The sequence below is a fragment of the Dendroctonus ponderosae genome, unplaced genomic scaffold, assembly GCF_020466585.1.
Source record: "Dendroctonus ponderosae isolate FM_Combo_2020 unplaced genomic scaffold, Dpon_F_20191213v2 Dpon_F_20191213_330, whole genome shotgun sequence".
NCBI classification, from domain to species: domain Eukaryota; kingdom Metazoa; phylum Arthropoda; class Insecta; order Coleoptera; family Curculionidae; genus Dendroctonus; species Dendroctonus ponderosae.
In genome coordinates, this window is record NW_026018539.1 from 3,853 (window position 1) to 22,783 (window position 18,931).

The 18,931-nt window shown below is 32.2% G+C and overlaps 1 protein-coding gene and 1 long non-coding RNA gene across 2 annotated transcripts; one reads left to right on the forward strand and one right to left on the reverse strand.

Moving 5' to 3' along the window:
- Positions 1-2,123: 2,123 nt before the first annotated feature.
- LOC109537789 (synaptobrevin-1) lies at positions 2,124-6,215 on the reverse strand. Its single transcript, XM_019904681.2, has 3 exons — positions 6,065-6,215; positions 5,639-5,921; positions 2,124-3,289 (listed from the first exon to the last, which is right to left on the reverse strand). Exons 2-3 carry the CDS (start codon positions 5,913-5,915, stop codon positions 3,207-3,209), a joined length of 360 nt encoding a protein of 119 aa, XP_019760240.1. The 5' UTR covers positions 5,916-5,921; positions 6,065-6,215; the 3' UTR covers positions 2,124-3,206.
- A 494-nt stretch (positions 6,216-6,709) lies between these two features.
- LOC125504045 lies at positions 6,710-11,372 on the forward strand. Its single transcript, XR_007281264.1, has 2 exons — positions 6,710-6,971; positions 11,227-11,372. It is a non-coding gene; the product is annotated as an uncharacterized LOC125504045 (long non-coding RNA).
- The last annotated feature ends 7,559 nt before the right edge of the window (positions 11,373-18,931 follow it).

Here is an 18,931-nt window from a genome sequence, read left to right on the forward strand (position 1 = left end):
TTGAAAACTTCCCACCCTTAATACCTTTCTTGCAGTTGAAAACCTGAAAATTCGGAAAGAACCGTCAATTTTATTAGTAGGGGGACACTTTTAATTATTTTTTTTAGCCTTCTTGTTTCAACTCCCTACGACGGGTAGATGTCACCCTTAGAACCTTAGAGGTTCAAGTGGCACATGGTTTTAAAAGGCGTTCAGTTCTCTTTACATTAGTTATTATTTTGTTGCTTTTGGTCCAGAAGATTTCAAATAATCGCGTTTCAAAATTACAGAAACAATTAAACTTGCCTGCATTGATATTTTGGTTCTCAGATTAGTGTTGGGTCTCTTTATAGTACAATAAATTAGAAGAGACGGTTACACCGCTAAAATCGTTGAATAACAGGAAGAAAATCTAGTTTAAACAATTGATTTCCGATTTATTCATTATTTTACTTCGGGAAAAATTATTTTTTATTTACGGAAGAGAAATTTCTACAATAAAACCCATGGGATCTACATACGCACCATCTTATAAGTTGTTAAAAATGTTGTCTACTTTCCTGCAAACAATAATAAAGTTTATTTTCAAACCTTCCCTAACATAGATAATATATTCCCGGACAGATCGATTGGCAGAAGGGGATCAATTGAATAGCCTCCAAGATCACCGGATTGAACACCCTTAGACTTCGTTCTTTGAGGACATCTAAAGTCCATTGTTTATAAAACACAACCTGCTGATATTGATGATCATAAAAGGCGAATTGCAGCAGATGCCGGTCAATTCCCGGTGAAGTTTTCCGAAATGTTAGGAAATAGTTCAAGCAGAGTTGTCGAGGGAAAAATAAATGGACGCCGCCCACGGGTCAGAAGGCAGACCACCGAAACCGTGGATTGTCTAAACAAAACCCCTGATCGAAGCCGCTCTGTATGGTATTTATTAGAGCTAGCTTGTTAAAGCATCGACTCTTTGATGCAGTTATCCGTAGCTTTGTTGAATTTTGCAATGGATTTGGAGTTGATTTTGGCCTCAAGTTCGGATATTAGGAAAAGCAGCAATTTAATTGGGTTTTGGGGAGGTTCTATGGAACATTATTTTCTGGTTTTTGAGCGTAGGAAGTATCTGCTACCATTTCCATTTTGACATTGGGTTTGTAGGGACATTCGAAGTAACTGGCAGACCAGGAATTGGGGGCCAAAGTGGCATTGGATGAGGCCTGGATTTGGGGGGCGGCGGCGCTCTGCACCATGTACTGGTGTAGAGCAGCGTTACAAGTTTTGAGAAGATTTAGGGACCATGTGGGTTTGAGGGCAGAGTGTCCTCGACTTCCATTTCTTTCGCTAAAGGCTGAGTTGGGGCTTGCAGGGGGGGTTGTTCCGGCGTTTTGGTGGAGTACGAGTTGAAGAGTTTGAGCTGGCTTGTTAGAGTCTGGACCCGCTCATCCTGCTTTGATACGCCAAGGCGAAAGGCCTTGTTGGCTTCGGATCCCAATCCCGGATTGGGATCAAATCCCAATTTGGATCGGTATTAGCGCTTGGATTTGGGAGGGGCGAGATAGATAAAGACAGGTACTTTATATGGCCCAAAATCGAGACCAATGACTAGCCAGAGTAGGCATGATGCTACCAGACCCCCCTTACGGTAATGGAGCGAAGAGAGCTAAATAAATCGCGCGCAATCTCACCCTGCTGATTGAAACCCGCGAGTTTCTTTTCAAACCCGGTTTACTCATTCGTTACGTGTCATATTTACTGCATTTTTGTGCTTTAAATAATTTATTAGTTAATTCGGTTAAAAATGCCAAGATGAAACAAAATAAATCAACCATAATTGATGGATATATCAATTGCTCTTTCAGGGCGTCAGGTAAACTTTTTGTTAGACCTAAAGGGCAAACAGTTATTAACTTTAAATGTGTATTTATCGGTTAAAAATTAGCTTCAATAATTATCAAAACCTCTAAATTTTCAGTATAAATGCCAAAAATTAGAAACACATGTTTACATTTGAATTTGCGGTATATTTGGCCCAATGTCCACTTGAAATAAAGTATTGCCAATCCGTACGCGACAGTTATTGACAATTCCGATTGTAGATGAATCACCGCGAAACATCATCACTTTTACCGTCAAACAATACTAAATTTTTATTAAATAAATTACATATATTACATATTCATCAATATTAAGGGAGAATCACACAACGTTGAATATACACAATATAAGTCCCAGAGAGAAAAATGTGTCTAATTTTAGTAGTAAGTATTTAATCTTGAAATTCCCACTTTTAACAAAAAAAATGTAGTTGATATTTCTCTATAACTTAGAACTGATGAAGCAATAGGGTACATAATATTGCATAAAGTTATAAACTTTGGATATGAAACAAAATGAAAGTTTACATATGAAAAATATATTAATTAAAATAGCAATATAAATTATATAAATATTACTTCCCCATCAATCTTAACTGAAAAACGACCGGCATGAATATTTTCACCTGTAATCAATCAAATCAACTCGGACACATGATTTCACTTTAACTTATAGTTTATAAACATATTGAACTAGACCAACCGATATCGACATTTTCATACCAATAAATGCAAACCACATTTAGCATAAACCTGCAAAACCTTAGAAAAAACTGTACTGTACATATATTTGTATGAATATTTAATGTTTCTGATAATTAGAGTTACTTTTTAAATTGTTCAATAGAACAGACAGCCATAAAAAATTGCATCTGTGCGCATAGGTTTAATTATTAAGGCACTTAAGTTACATTTAGCGACATTGATATTTTTCATATGAAGAGACAAAATTAACAACTCTAATGCATAATGACAATTTCTCTGAATAAATTTATCAACCAACCTATAGATATATAGACCTAACAGGACCATGAAAGTAAAATTACATTCCTGGCGTGGGCCAAATTCCAATAACTATATTAAACTCTAATAATACAATATAAGTAATTTTCTTTTCGGGTGACTTGTTAATAAGACACTCAAGCCGCTTTAATTTGACGCTTATCAACATGTGTAGTAGATATTGCCCAAGAACTATGTTTTTAAATTCTCAAATTGAATTGTGCCCATAATAAAATTTAAAAAAAACAACCTAATACCAAAATATACTGAATAACTTCTAGTCAGCTTTCAAATCTCAGAACCTATGATATACATAAGCATGTAATAAATGTTGGTTCAAGCGACTGGCAATTAAGGCGAATGTGTTATAGCAGCTTGCTGTTCACTTGTAGTGTCTTTGTCACCACTTGTCTTGCTGCCACCAGTAATAGCAACTGAAAATAATATCATTATACCAGTAAATTTTATATTGTAACATTGGTTTATAACTCTATGATAGTTTAACAAGTAAGAACTTGACGCTTCTTCAAAACTCTTTCTGATGTTGGATTTCACTTTTACTAATTCCACACATTGGGATACAAGTAGCGATGGGAACTATCGAACTATTCGATAGCAATGTTTTATTCACCGATGGAAATTTTCGAAAATAGAAAACTATCGAATTATTCGATAGTTGTAATTCATTAGTAATAAGTTAAGTTGAAATGTAATTCATTTAAGTTGTTCGATAGCAGTGTTTTATTCATGTGTTTACTAATTATCGGATAGTTCCCAGAGAATAATTGCTAAAAAAATATTAGTAAACAATTCATCCATATCACATCCAGTTAACGCAGGAACTTAACAACCAGGACTATGTAACTAGAGTTAGATTTTGTGAATAGGCCAGACGCAAAATTGAAGAAGACAGATATTTTTTTAATTGTGTATTATTTACTGATGAAGCAACTTTTCATAAAAATGGAAAGGTTATAGACAGAATTTCCATTATTATGCAAGTACCAAGCCTTATTTTATAAGAACAAATAGTCATACTCGTTGGTCATTAATACTTGGAGTGGCATTATCGGAAATTATGTAATTGGGCCTTACTTTTCTGATGGAAGAGGAAGGAACTCTTTGAAATTTTTAAGTAAAATAAATTATAATTTGAAAACGGATGATTTTACAGCTTAAAATGCAAATGCAAATTTGTAAATTGTCTATCTAATGATGTATTAATATACAGGTACTTCCGTTTCAAAAACAAAAGTTATGTTGCGCTAAAAAGTTATAGATTTAAGTCCACATTGTTAACACCCTGTGCAATATTGTACATTGTATTAATATTTTGGTTCAATAGAATTCTTAACTGATGTGGTTATTCGAAAGACGTATTTTTTGTATCTTTAACTGCTTTATTTTGCTTCTACAATGAATTTTTAGATATCATGTTTTTCAGCAACATTTCACTAAAATTGCGATAAGCTGCCAACGTCACAAGTAAGAAAAAATAATTTACGGTGCATATGCAGCGTTTCAAGCTGCACTCCATGAGCTAATAAAAAATGGGTAGTTATTTAAAAAAATACATTTTTGTCTTGCTTAGCTTTTCTGAGACACTCTGTATCATATAAAATATTTTCAAAATGTGCGCACTTTTTGTGTCAACAACTTTTATATCAAACTATTTTTCGAAAGCTGAACACCAACGGAAATAATTGACTCTCTCGCACTAAAAAAACACCCTGTATACCGCCGCTTGTAACCATGTATGTGCAGAGATATACCTATGTAATAATCCGTTTAGATAAAAATGAAAACGATAATAAGAAAAGCAAATAATACAAACATTATTTACGAGTCTAATTAATTGCATTGTAAATCTTTTCTAGATATGTACAAAATATTTATTTATCGCCCGACTTTGATAAATCTTTTTTTGGATTGTAGACCGAAGACGACTATACTCTAGGACAAAACGTGACAATTTGGTTAAACAACTCACATATTAAATATTTTTTAGGGAAGAATGAAAAAACATTCATTTACAACAATCAGAATAGATTAACTATGTTAATCGCCCTCTCAACATCACATAATAATAATTCTTCAGCACAATTAAATATTACATTATTGTTATAGATGTATGAATTAAAAGCTAGAAGAAAATCTTGAAAATGAGTGAAAATTACTAAATTATTAGTTATATCACTTCTATTTCATTAGGCTAAAATATTGCAAAGAACACATGAGTAAAGCAACCACAAACAGACAAAAAAGTATAATAAATGAATTGAACATAAATGGAGAGTTTCATCAATCAGAATTTGATGGCCATGCTGGGCTTCATTTTGCGTAAATATTATTATAAATAAACATCATATTTAAGGTTTTTCCTACTGCCCGTTTCATGAACTAAAATAAATCCATACCAAGAATGTTATATTAGTCTGTAACAGAAGTAAATATCAACACGTAAAATATTATTTCCTTTTGTACATGTTTCCTTTAAATTTCGTCCCTAAAAACTAACAACAAAGTCCTGGTTTTTGCAGCAAAATGTGATATGTTCCAAAAAAAGATCAACATTAGAACAAAAAATTTTAAAAGTGTTCACACTGTATATCACAATGTATGCATTAGCAGATCCACAAAAAATATTTAGATAAGATCAATTGGAACGTCAAATTGCTATACAATGGAACCTTATAAGCATAAGGCAGACTTATTATTTTTTGATAATGCCTAATATTAGATAAGATAATCAGACAATGCATAAACAGCTACTTAATACTTACAAATAATGATGATTAACAAAATGACCCCAATAATTCCAATAATAATCATCATTTTAATATTTTTCCACCAATATTTTCTCTTCAATTTTTGGGCTTGTTGCTCGAACCGTTTGCCACCTTCTTGTAGAGCATCGGCCCTGGAATCTAATTCGGATAGTTTCTGGTCCCTTTCCAGCACCTTTTCCACATTGACCCTCATGATCCCCACAACTTCATTAACCTGTTGCTGGGTTTGCTCCAGTTTGGATGTAGGCCTAGAGCCTGATGGATTCTCCATTTTGCCCTGGAATCAACACCATTACCAGGCAAGGAAATTGTAAATTGTAATGTATGCAAACAAATTAGTCATTACAAAGACTTATTGTTCTATGATGTCAACAGATGGTAAATTTGGATCGATTTGGGATTTGGAGACTGTACACTCACCTCAAACAAAATGAGACTGAACACAAATTAAGGCTAAACGCAAAGAAATTCTAGAAAATAAAGAAAAATAAAAAAGATGTGACGTTTAAGCCTCAACAAATCATCAGACTTTTAATGATGATGGGTAATGACTGATGACAAGCGATTGAAATCACATGTTCCGGGCAGCGTTGCCAATAATGACGGCAGGTCACTGAAATTGGCCCAAAAAATATGTTAAAACTTACGACAGAAATTTACTAAACGTGGAGCTTTTGTTAAACAAACAATTCTATTTATTAGAATAACTTAATTGTTTGATTGATAATCAAAGTCAGAAATTAGTTTTACTTTCAAAGCTGACGCCATCGCAAACTGTGCTGCCCTTCAGATCTGCATTTTCAATCAATTAATTATATAAAACATTCAAATCAACTGCTTTTTAATCTGTTCTTACTCTACGGAAAATGCATTGTATAATATTTGTTCCCTTTGTTGTTCATTTATTTTTGTATTCTCAGTTGCCTGCAGCAGTCCACACAAATGCTTCTGATCCGAATTCATCCTGCTGCCCTCTGTTCGCTTTATCCTCAAGCAGTCTAAAATGTAAATGACACGTTTTGTGTCTCTCTCGATACTTTCTTTATCAATGCCTGATCTGTGCTTAAAAGAGAGACGGCAAGCTTGGGGAAATATTTCCGAGGGCAAGCAAAATAAAATGAAATAGTTGAACGACCAATGTTTTAGTGGGTGCGCGTATGTGAGTATTGGACTGTCAAAATAGACCGAAAAAGGCGATTTTTTCGAGTTTTCCACATTTGGGATTGGTTTGTTTATTTGTGAAAGATCATGTACAGTGCAGTGAAGTGTTTTTAAGTGGCCCCAGGATTTTAATATCAGTAGTAATTCAGGAATTTGCTAATTTGAGGTGTGTATTAAATATTATTGATATTCTATTAAGTAATGCCAAACAATAACATTACTTTCATACAGGTTTGGCTTATTTAGGCCCACCTCTAGCATATAAGACTAATACACTGTACACATATTATTTGTCTGCTTGTATTTCATCTATGAGCACATATTGATTATTCAAGTGTTTACTCAAAATCTTAAACTGAATATTTTTCTCAGACTCCTCTGATCTCCTTATAGGTACTTTTACTTTACATACACTTAATTGAGGGAGGTAAAAATTGTAATTTTGTATGGAAGAAAGAAAATTTATTAGTGTTTCGTATAGATCCATCTAAACAGTACTCCTGCTCATTTTGGTGTCAATTTTCAGAGCAAATTTCGTGTAGTGAGGTCCTCTTTCGGATCTACTATGTTTTGTTTCAAACAAATCATTGTAGATTTTGTAGATCAGCTGCACAAGTTTCTCGACTGTCAATATCTTCCTAATTCATGATCAAAAGTCTTTTATATCTGGTTAGTAACATGCTTAACAATACCTATTACTTATGAAAATAGGTATACAGATATTTACGTTTGCTCCATGCCAGTCTAACTCACCATAAGAGTAGCAAGTAGGTATCGACCTATTCTAATATCCTATTATCGGCCTATTTAAATCTATTAAAACAAACGTGATTTGCAATTTCCAAGGGGAAATCAAATTCTTTTATGTCTTAAGTACTTAGATCATGTTCATAATGCAGATGCGATTGCACCGAAAAGATGACATTGTCTGCAAGAAACAACAAACGCTGATCATCTTATCCTTTAAACACACCCAATTAGCAATTATTTTGCAATCTCCGAATGCTTTTTTTGCTGCGATTATCAGAACAATCGATTTCCTCAACGAATCCACTGAACTGAATAAATGACTTCCTTAATATTGCACATTTTTTCTCAAAAGTATTATCAGATATTCTTAGAAATGTTGACTTTCTATTTTCTTGGTACTTAAATTTTGGGATGTAATCCTACCAAGTGTACCTACTTTATTATTATTACTGAAGATATTTGCATACAGGAAACACTCTTTAATCATGTACAACCCGAGATTTAAGCGGAATCAATCAGCCACCATTTGTAATCTTCTAAACTTGCCTTACATAATTCATTTAGCATTTTACGGTGACATATAATGCAAGACAGTTCAGAAGAGTAAGTAAATATTATAATAATACATATATGGCAGAGTGGCTCATCGGAAACAAAATAGAGACATTAAGTAAAGGAAATTAAAAAAATATAATTACAGCATGGTCCTCAACTAATGCGACAAAAGTCACTGACTTCTTCGCAGACTCAGTGAGTGGCTTAGACAAAAAATTGCCTTTTAGGTATTTTTTTTATAGGAAAGTTAATGGATTTTGAGGTCCAAGGTGTCAAAGTGTAGGTCAACAAAAATGAAAATTTTCTTTTATTTTAATACTCTTAACCAGTTTCATTATTAAGTACCAAAACAAATTGTAGGTATTTGTGGTTTTTTAGATCGACAAATGCAAATTGCTTATCCCCCTGCTTGTAGTGGTCTGGAGCCATTTAGAACATCAGAACTTTTTTTGGTTTTAAAATATCGCTTTCTTGTTTGCCTTATTCTCCGCTATTTCCTAAGCAAAAAATGTGTGCTTCTCCTAATTCGATATCTCACCGTTTTCGAGTTATTTCATATTAAAACCTCTACTGAATTTTTGAACTAGAACTAGATAAGTAACTCAATACTATTATTGAGTTTCCTATGAATGGGCGTGTACACGCTGGATGAAATAAATGAATCAGTTTGTTTGTTTGTAATTTTAGGTCTTTTTTTCAAGCCTTCAAAAGAAAATTTGGCCAAAGGAAATTTGACCAAATTTGGCCAAATTTTCTTTTGAATGAATATAAATCAATGAATACGGCTAATGATTGGTGCAAACTAAAATAGTTCCCTGAAAATATCAATATAATCCACATTCATGGGAAGCTGTGAGTGCAAGCTGTAAATACAACCCATCAACGAATGCGAGAATCTTATTTGCATTACCTACCTAGTTCTTTCGTCAGGTCACAAGAAGCAAATTTGCTCTTTAAAATCACGGTTTAAATCACTGTTTATTTTTAGGTTAGTCACAGTTTGTACTTAATTCTAATTTGTTCATCGCTGTGAAAAAATCAGAGGCAGTGGATTTGTTGTTCAACTCTACTCTCGACAACCTATTTTAATCAGTTCATACATAATTACATATAAAATATTGCATTTCGGATAGAAACGGATCAGTAATATAAGTGGTACTTACTTACGAAACTTAGTTACATCAACTTTTCCAAAGAAATGAATACATTTTATTTCACAAATAAGTACAAGTTACCTATAGTGTTACAAATGTGAGTTGTTAGCATTGTTGCTAATTTTGATGCAACACAAAATGGAGTGGTTTTAAAAGATAATAAATTCCTAATAAGTATCAAAGACTTACCTAAAAACCTTACTTATATAAAAATCGAAATGTCTACAAATTATTTAAATTTTTCTCTGAGCTTATTTGGAGATAATTCAAAATAAAATATTTTAAGATAACTGTCACATTATTAGAATCCTTTTAGATACTCTTTACAACATTATACTGTCAGATCTGGAATTCAATGTTCGGTTGTCGGGCCTCTATCATCAACTTCATTTTTTTTACATACGGACCTGTACGTTTAAACCAGTTTGTAAATTCTACGGACGACAGTAAAGGGATTATACATTTTTCCCCAAATATTACCCGTTTTTTCACAATATCATATTTATCACTTATTATTATGAACTGAAACTTGACTGCTCTTAACTGAAACTAAGTGCGATCCGAATTTAAAAGATTTATATTTAACGAAATTTTTAAAGTACGACCTAATAGAATTTGATAACTCATGTATATTTTGTAATTAGGCCTGAAGTAAGTAAGTAATCAAATATTTATTTTTGTACCAAATGAAATAATGACAAATTTAAAATTTTTCTTTTTCTTTGCTTGGGTGCAATACAAAATGCAGTCTCCAAGAATGTAGTAATGGAGAATACGGGTCAGTTAGGAATCATTGGGTCATTGTATTCAAGTGCGTTTTTGTCCTTTTTGTCCAAAAAAATCTAGCGAATTGCACAAAACCAAAACATTTTTCAATATTTTATGATTATTTTAAGTTTACTACTTACTTAATTACATAAATCGATACAAATAAAATAGTTATTGATCAATTTTATTAAGTTAATATAAGTCATATACGAATAACAAAATGATCAATGTGATATTGTAAAGAACGGGTAAAAAACGAAAACAAAAACAATTAATTACAGTACCATTACTTACTAGAATTTGTAGAATTCGTAAACCGATGTCAAATATACTAACAGGTCCTTATTTAAAAATGTTGATAAAGGTGAAACACGAAAGATTAATTCCAGATCTGATAGTAAGTCTTATATTATAATGTTGTAGAAAGTAATAAGGTGGCCAAGGTTTCAAACCAACAATGTGGCAATTATTCAAATATACCTCTTCAGATAAGCTCAGAAAAAAACAAAAATCATTGGAGCATTTTTCTGGTTTTTCAGATATTTCTGAATGTTTTTAGCCGGCATTTTCCGACTTTAGAACAATTTTGTTTAGCATCTAAATGTGCAAGTTTGTCCTAATTTAACCGACTTTTGTAAAATCCTCTATAAACGACAGCCTAAAACTGTTACATACGGATTATCAGGTGTTGTAGTTTAATTAAAAAGTGAAGATTAATTATTTTTTTAATAGCTATGAACACGCATATTTTACAATGAAAAAACGATGGTGCCTACCAACATGCTACCGCTTTTTTTAGTAAGCAACAATGGCACGATGTTGGTTGGTACAAATATTACAATCATTTAAAAAACGTTATTTTTGTACTTCATCGTCTTTTCCATTTTTTCGTTACGAGAAGCACTTTGAACTCTGAATTTAACTAAGACTACTTCCAAATTGAACCACATTAAATCAGAAACACCGTTTGTATTGAAGTGGATTGAGAAAGAAAAAACTGTGGGTAGTGGCTTGGTGAAGGTGATTTATTTTGCATTTACTGCCCTCCGGCTGTATGGAGAACGGGGTTTATTTTGTCAACACATGTGATCATTTTTTGATCTATTCAATTGTTTATTTATACTCTTAATCGGATAATTTTTCGGAGTAATCCAATCTACTTAGTTTGAACTAAAAAATGTACCTTTATATTAGTATTATTAGTGTGTCGAGACAGCCAGACGATGACGGAAAGAAGATTGAACGGAGCAGCAAATACGAAGAAATACGACACATGACAACCAGCTGATTATTGCTTTATTCTTTTGTTTAGTGCAAATAAACTAATTTTAGTAACTTCACAGCATTGTTTTATTTTCCCTTCATTAGTTTTTATTACAGGCTTTTCTAAGCACCAGCATTCCCCATTTAGATACTAGCTTTTTGTGTCTTGTAGTGAACTTCCTTTCTTATCTACTTACTATGTTTTGTATGAATTAAGTCATTGTTTTCAAGAGCCGCAAAAGTTTTCAAATTGGTTAAATCTTCCCAATTCTTGATGAAAACTTTTCTAACTGAACAGTGAATATACTTAGTAACATAATTAAAAACATTGCTTAAAAAACAACGTAGACTTTTATATAGAAAAATTGTGGATTTTTCTGCCGCTTTCTCAGTTTGTGTTGATGAATTATCCATAACACCTCAATATTCATCTTTTACCAATTAGCATCACGGTCACCAACAAACTACAACACAGATCTTTACCTTTTCTCGATATCATTCTGATTGACCATAAGAATCCCATGTAGGTATCGACCAGCCTATTAAGTATCGAGTAAAACGTTGCTTGCAAATAGCTAGGTGGAAATGCATTGCATCATAATATGGATGAGATTGTGTTGAACATATAGTCTGCAAGAAGCAAGAAACGCTGATCATCTTGTGCTTTGAACACACCCAATTAGTAATTATTTTGCAATTTCTGAATGCGTTTCTTGGTGTGATTATTAGAACAATACAATTCCTCATCGAATTCACTGAACTGAATAAACGACTTCCTTAATATTGCACATTTTTTCCTGAAAAGTGCTATCAGATATTCTTAGAAATGTTGACTTTCCATTCTTTTAGCGAATTTTAGGAGCAATCCTGCCAAATGCACCTTGTACCATCTTACATCAGGTATAAGTTGAGATTTAAGTCTTCAAATGTTTGCAATTCAATTCGATCGATTGCAATCTTCTGAACTTACGTATTATACATGCTGACCTTAACTATTTCTAGTTATACGTGTTTCTTATACTAGATAACTAGACTGATAAACAATGCACTGGCAATTTTACATAATGCATTTTACAGTAAAAATGTAGACACCCTGAGCAAACACGATAAGCTCGTATGGTGCCGAAGAATATCAATGAATGGATTTCACAAGATGCAAAATGTACTCTAAAATATTCTTCCTACGATACATCAGAGAATAGTAAATATTCTAAAAATATATTGCAGGTTATTTATACGTAATATATACATATTACATAACATAGATATCAGAAGTAGCAGAAAATCGCCACTCGCCATTGACGAAATCATAAAAAGTGATCATCGAAAGCATCTAGAGCTGATCATCAAAAGCAAACGGCAACAGTAGTATGTTTGTTTTTCTTACAAATGTTAATAATTTATGACTTGAAATGTACGAGAATTTGAGTAGTTAAACCTCGAGTTAAATACAATGATGGACCTAACAATGTGTTATTAATTGAAAGATGGTTGATTTTTTTGGGAATTTGGTCTGGGCAGTGGGGGAGAGAAAGAAAAACTTTTTTAGCTACCTAGATTTCGGCAATTTATTGTCAACTTCCTCAGGGCTGGAAGAGTTATTGCCAACTGTATGGATGCGTTTCCCGACCACAGAACGCAGAAAAGCGCCTGCAAAAATAATTTGTTACACCAAAGTTCAGGGATGCAAAGTAGACTGACCTAAATTATTTAACTGAAGTGCAATTGGAAATCTTTAAATTTAGGTATAAAAATTGACAAGGGTTTTGTTAGAGCGCCACTAATTTTTCAAGTAAAACTAGAACTCATAGCCGAGGTATCAGCGATGGTATGCCTAAAATATATAGGATTTAAGTAACAACTTTGAACTTTAATTTACTTATGAGGCTACAAGGCTACTATCATGTAATGTTATCATTATATTCATTTTAACCTGATATTTTGCATCTGAAAGTAACTCTAGTTTGCGATATACGCGTTTGCTAAACGATGGCCAAACAATTTTTTCTGACGGATTTACTGAGTGTTGTACAAAGTTTAATTTATATAATGCGAAATGAAGTAAATATTTTTTTCAAAACACATACACATAAACACATAAACTTTTTTAAAGTATAAAATGTAAAGACACATGTTCATTCAAAGCACAATTGTGCATCGCAAATCTGGGTCGGGGCCGTAAGATGTTTGAAAATTAAGAAAAAAAATTTAAAGAATAAGATGGCAAGCTTGCCTATTGTTTCATTATTACAATAATTCCTTGTTATAATCGACATGCAAAAATATGTTCTTCACTTTTCGCTACTACAAGTAGTTTGCGCTCTGGTTAGCTGGGGCAAATTGAATTAAATTAAATGAGAATCACCGTTTGCATTGAAGTGGTTGAAAACTGAGGACGATGTCCTGCTGAATATATTTATTTTACGTTTTTTGACCTTGTTATACTTTTTTAATTTTATTTTTATTGACATTCACATAGTTATTTGGAAGTATCTGTTAGATGATTGAGCTACTTCAGTTCAAGCATGCATCATTACAACAACGTGGGTCGAGTTAATGCAAATTTAATAGGTTTGCCAAATATATGACTTCGATTTCTATTTTTCCCACACAACATTTACCCCATATCTACCTCATAATCCAAGCCCCTCGACGCAGCGACAAAATGCAATTTGAAAATAAATGGAAAATATAGAAAATACAGCAGCTCATCATCTTTCAGTTGAAATAATTCGATAGCGTGCTGTCTAGCACGCTACTTGCAGAAATTATGCTTGCAGAATAATGCATCTTTCCTAGCTATTGATCTGAACATTTGCTTTGCAAAAAAATTCGAATCGTATTGAAGAAATTGACCATTTCATCACCATGCGTGCAACAGATTTATTGTGTGCAATTTTTTTGGTAATCTTTTATTCCGTCGTAGATTATGTACATAAAATATTGCCTAGATATATAGGTATATATTCGAGACTCAGACTCATATCCAGTTAATTACTTAAAACTTATAATCTCATCTATTAGTCATGCACTGTAATATTGGTGAATCGAAAATGCATTAATGTAAGTAACATTCCTTGCAATGCAAACAACATTCCGAATACTGAAAATACATAGACCGTAACATAATAAATCTGACCTTCGACATTTCTGACAAAAGTTTTTCCACAACTGATGATTTTGTCATTCGGAGAAGAAAAGCGGAATCTTTTTTAATAATTTTTTCTCTCTGCGTTATCTCATATTGCACACAGAAAGATTTAAACTTTGACCAAGAAAACATGATATTTAAACTTTGTACAATATCTTTATTTAATTGTTTTGCTTATCTTACAACTCTTATTTTAGCCAAGATTCAAGCCTTGATTCGATAAAAAAAATATTCGAATTGGATCACCGACTGAGAAAAAATCACAGTTAAAATTTACGAAATTAGATAGTTATAGGACAAAAAGTAGAGGTTGAAAAATCAGTGATACTATCATAAATCTGTCAAATTAGTTAAAAACAAAATGTGTTAGCTTTCGGAAAGGTTCTAATATTTTCGTAGGCATTCAACAAAATCAACATTTGCTCAAATAGTTCTTATGTATGTTTTTTTTTCTGGGTTTAGCGGCAGTGATATTTTAAAGCAAATGTTAGATTATTAGTTCGCTTTTTACCATCACCATCTACTTGTTTTTCTAAGTAAATACAGATTTGAACGCAGTAAAAAATGCATTGTGAGAGAGGTACAATGATAACACAAGTTTTAACGATGCCTTTTCAATGAATCAAGTGTCTAATTTATTATTTTTTATTATACCAAAGCATTGCAGGCCGTTTTTAAACCAATTAAGTAAATGAACCATTGTTACGGCGTGATATTTTAATTTTGAAAAGTGGTGATAAATTGTTTAAAGCATATTTCTTTAAACCAAAACAGGTGAAACAAAATTTATTTGTAATAAATGTCTGTTCGTTCAGTATGAATTTTTCAAAAATTTTTGGATTTTGCAAATTTTAAAAGCTCCATTTAGTTGGACAGCAAGACGGAATCGGATTGATCAGGCTTGAATATATGCGGAATAAGTCCTTTTATTTGATAAATTTAAAAAATGACGAAACCTAAGAACCTAACCAAGTTGAGTAAATCTTAGGATTTTATGTGAAAGCGGTCTTCGGATTTTTGCATTGAAATATTCTGTTACTTGTTATACACTTATGAACGCCAATCGAAAATATGAAGTTTTTCTTATGCGTTTGACAATTTCAATTTTCATTTCAAAAGATTTTTCTGTAAGTAAACTGGACTACTAAATCTACCATTATTAATGTTTAGAGCTCTGTCTATTTGCCTCAAAAGTTAATTCGCAAGGACAATCCGTCCCTCCATTTATAACAGTTCCGAGCTCAATCCTTTCGTCAATTGCCAAAGGAAGTGTTTAAAATAGTCCTAACGAAACAATGATTCCGTGATGAATAAAAAAGTCATATAAAAAACCAGTAGTTGACAATGACGAGAGTCAATTTTCAGTAGTACTAGCATTTGGTTATCTAATAGATGACTTTCGTAATACTGGCTGAATCAAATACACCCATAGCCGAGCCCATAATGGAATTAACCGAACTAGTGCTTCTGTAAATAATTTTAAGATTAAATATTTTTTGCTAGGTTTCATTTAAATAAAATCCATTCGCACCACATAACGTGTTGTTTATAGATTAATGCGTATTTTATGAAGATTGGATTGTAAATAAGTACATAACATACTACATTGTATGTTTCCCAGGCAATAAAAGTAAAAATTCAATTAAATTAGGTATCATTGTTTGAGCTGAATTTATATAAGCCCATGTAATTAGTTCCTGATCAGATGATCTATTTTTTGTAAGCTTTGTAAGTGTTATGTTCTCTCTACATTCTAAACCTTTCAAACAAGTGAACTTTGAGACCACTGCTCAAAATTTTGTATTCGAATTATAGTATTTTTTGAGTCCATTTCGAAATATATACAAAGTGTCGGTGCATTACAAAATACAGATCTAACATTTTTTAAATTAAACATCTAGAAATATTTTATCAAGTAGCATTTGTAATTTTGGAGAACAAAGTACCATCTCTAGTTTAGAACATTGTTACCGTTAAGCATTGATTAAAAGACAAAAGCAATCTATCAAATCGATTTCACCGCAATATTTTGTAGTCTCCTACAAAACCTTTTATTTTACATTTGACATCCTGAGTATTTAATATTTCTTTGTCTTAGAATATCTTAGAGTAAATTGAGTTATTTTCATTCCTGGCTTTTTAGGTTTACAGCAAAGAGGAGTTCACGTTCCAAACGGGAAAAATTAGGAATAGAAAATTATAAATAAAAATTGGTCAGTAAAAATATCTAAACTATTGCAGTAGTATTTATCAAGATATGAATAGCAGCTCGTGCATTCGGGTTTGGAGCATTCTTCATAGACCTAAAGAGAAGCGGAATGGTTGATGAAAACATAAAATATAATTACCGTCACAAAATATGTTTTGGAGATCTCGACTGAAATCTTTCGTCAGATTTATAAAAGCTTTGAAAATGGAGATCATCTTTATATTTCGGTGATACAAGAAATATATTTTTTTCTTTTGATTGGTTTTTTGACCATTTACGTACATCTAGCTACTTAATCCTTAATTGTATTTTATTGGTGCATTAACTCGCATTTATGTATGTATATTCATTTTGTACGTTTTAGGAGGCTTCGGTTTGTTAGGCATAAGACGCGATATTTTAATAGCATTTTGTATTGCAATCGAAAACTAGTAATTATTGCAATTTTTTGTCGAAGTCGAATTATTTTGGTAATATTTCTAAACTTATTTGATTTAGAAGTTTTGTGTTCTAGTTTCTTTTGGGTGATAATCAATTTCTACGTCTCATGACGTAGAAAAATCTTCAAACACATATAAACATTCTCTTACAAACCAGACGATAAGTCATGTTCTTAATTTAAAAATGTCAGTTGTGTGTAACCAAAAGGATGACCCACATTTACTTACATACGTTAAAAAAATCTGAAGTATACTTTTTCTGACTAATTTGAAACTTACTTTTTTAAAAACAATTTGATTCCAAATTAATACAAACACTAATTCATATTTTACTTGCGACCGAACCTAACCGTAGACTATTACTTCTTATGACTCTTGCAGATCCTAAATATCTTATGACTGTCTTCTAACAAGATCTCTTATGGCTAAATGCTAGTTTCTGCTGTGGCTTCTTTTATACTTAAATCATGCTGATCATAACAGAAACGAAACTACGTGTTATTTATAAGAATAATCGGCATAAGTGACCATATAATCGTATAACTACAAATACAAATGTTTGCTTTTTAATAACGTTTATCCATCAAATACTTTGCCTATTTTTTGTGGACTAAACCCCTTAGTTACTGACCTTAACTAGTGGATTAGAATTATCACCGGATCTAACTGTGGATAAGACGTAGCATTCCAGAATCAACAACCTTTAATTCTCAGGCAACAATGCCATTTCCATGAAAGGATGGGCTGTGCCTACAGTGTAATTTTTTTTCTGGGGCTTGTTAAAGCTTTTATAAAATTAATAACTTTGAGCAGATTTACTTACTGTGGCTGCTATTAGGTTTTACTCCTGTGTTATAAAATGTGTTAAGTACTTCACTCTAAAAGAAGTGATGCTTTTTAACTTAAAGTGGAGATATAAACGATGTATCTAGCCATGAGAAACAGGACATAATGTATTTGGCAGGCAAATATTATCTAAAGAGCCATCAAAGAATACGGCTTATATTGTGTCTTAAATTACAGATATAGTCAGTAAGATATTCTTTAACCGACCAATTGAACATAAAGGATATCTTAATTATACACTACTTTCACATGTGTTGTTCACAAAATCAACGGTTTATCGTACGATCAAAGAATATAAAAGTATTTGAATGTGTTTACGACTCGCAAATATTCTGGAGAACGCGAGAACCAGATAACATGGACCAAGAAACAAAAATGCTTTTTTTACAAGCAGTAGTTTATACATAATTCTTTCTCAACATGGAAAGCATTATTTTGTTTAGTACATACAGGGTGGCCATTTTCTGAATCTTTGTATGGGTAACTTCTACATTTTAAAGATAGAGAATCCGTTAAATGCGCAAAATTGGGCAGAATTCGATTGCCTATTCATTACCGTTTTCAACATTTAGGTACCCGACTTGGTTCCTGAAATATCCTGAAAAGTCAAGAAATCAACACTTTTCCAATTATTATATAATTCGTAAACTGCTTAAGTTAGAAAAAAAGTTAAAATTGTCTTTGGTCGAACTTTTTGCGTTGAATTCAATAAACTAGCACTCGGTGTCATAGTCAACTTGATTTACGAGATAAAAAATAAACTTGTTTTTTTAAATGGTAATCATAGTTGGCTGTGGGCCTTTTAAAATCCGTATTTTTTTCTGATTTTAACGATATAATTGTTTGTATGTTTTTCTCCTTTTGTTGTCGTAAAACATCAAAAGAAGTTAAAAAATGTGTAGTAGGCTATGGAAACAAGAACTATATTATCACACAAAGCACAAAACAAAAATGAAATAATTAACAGACACAATCATGTTTACTGGGCTA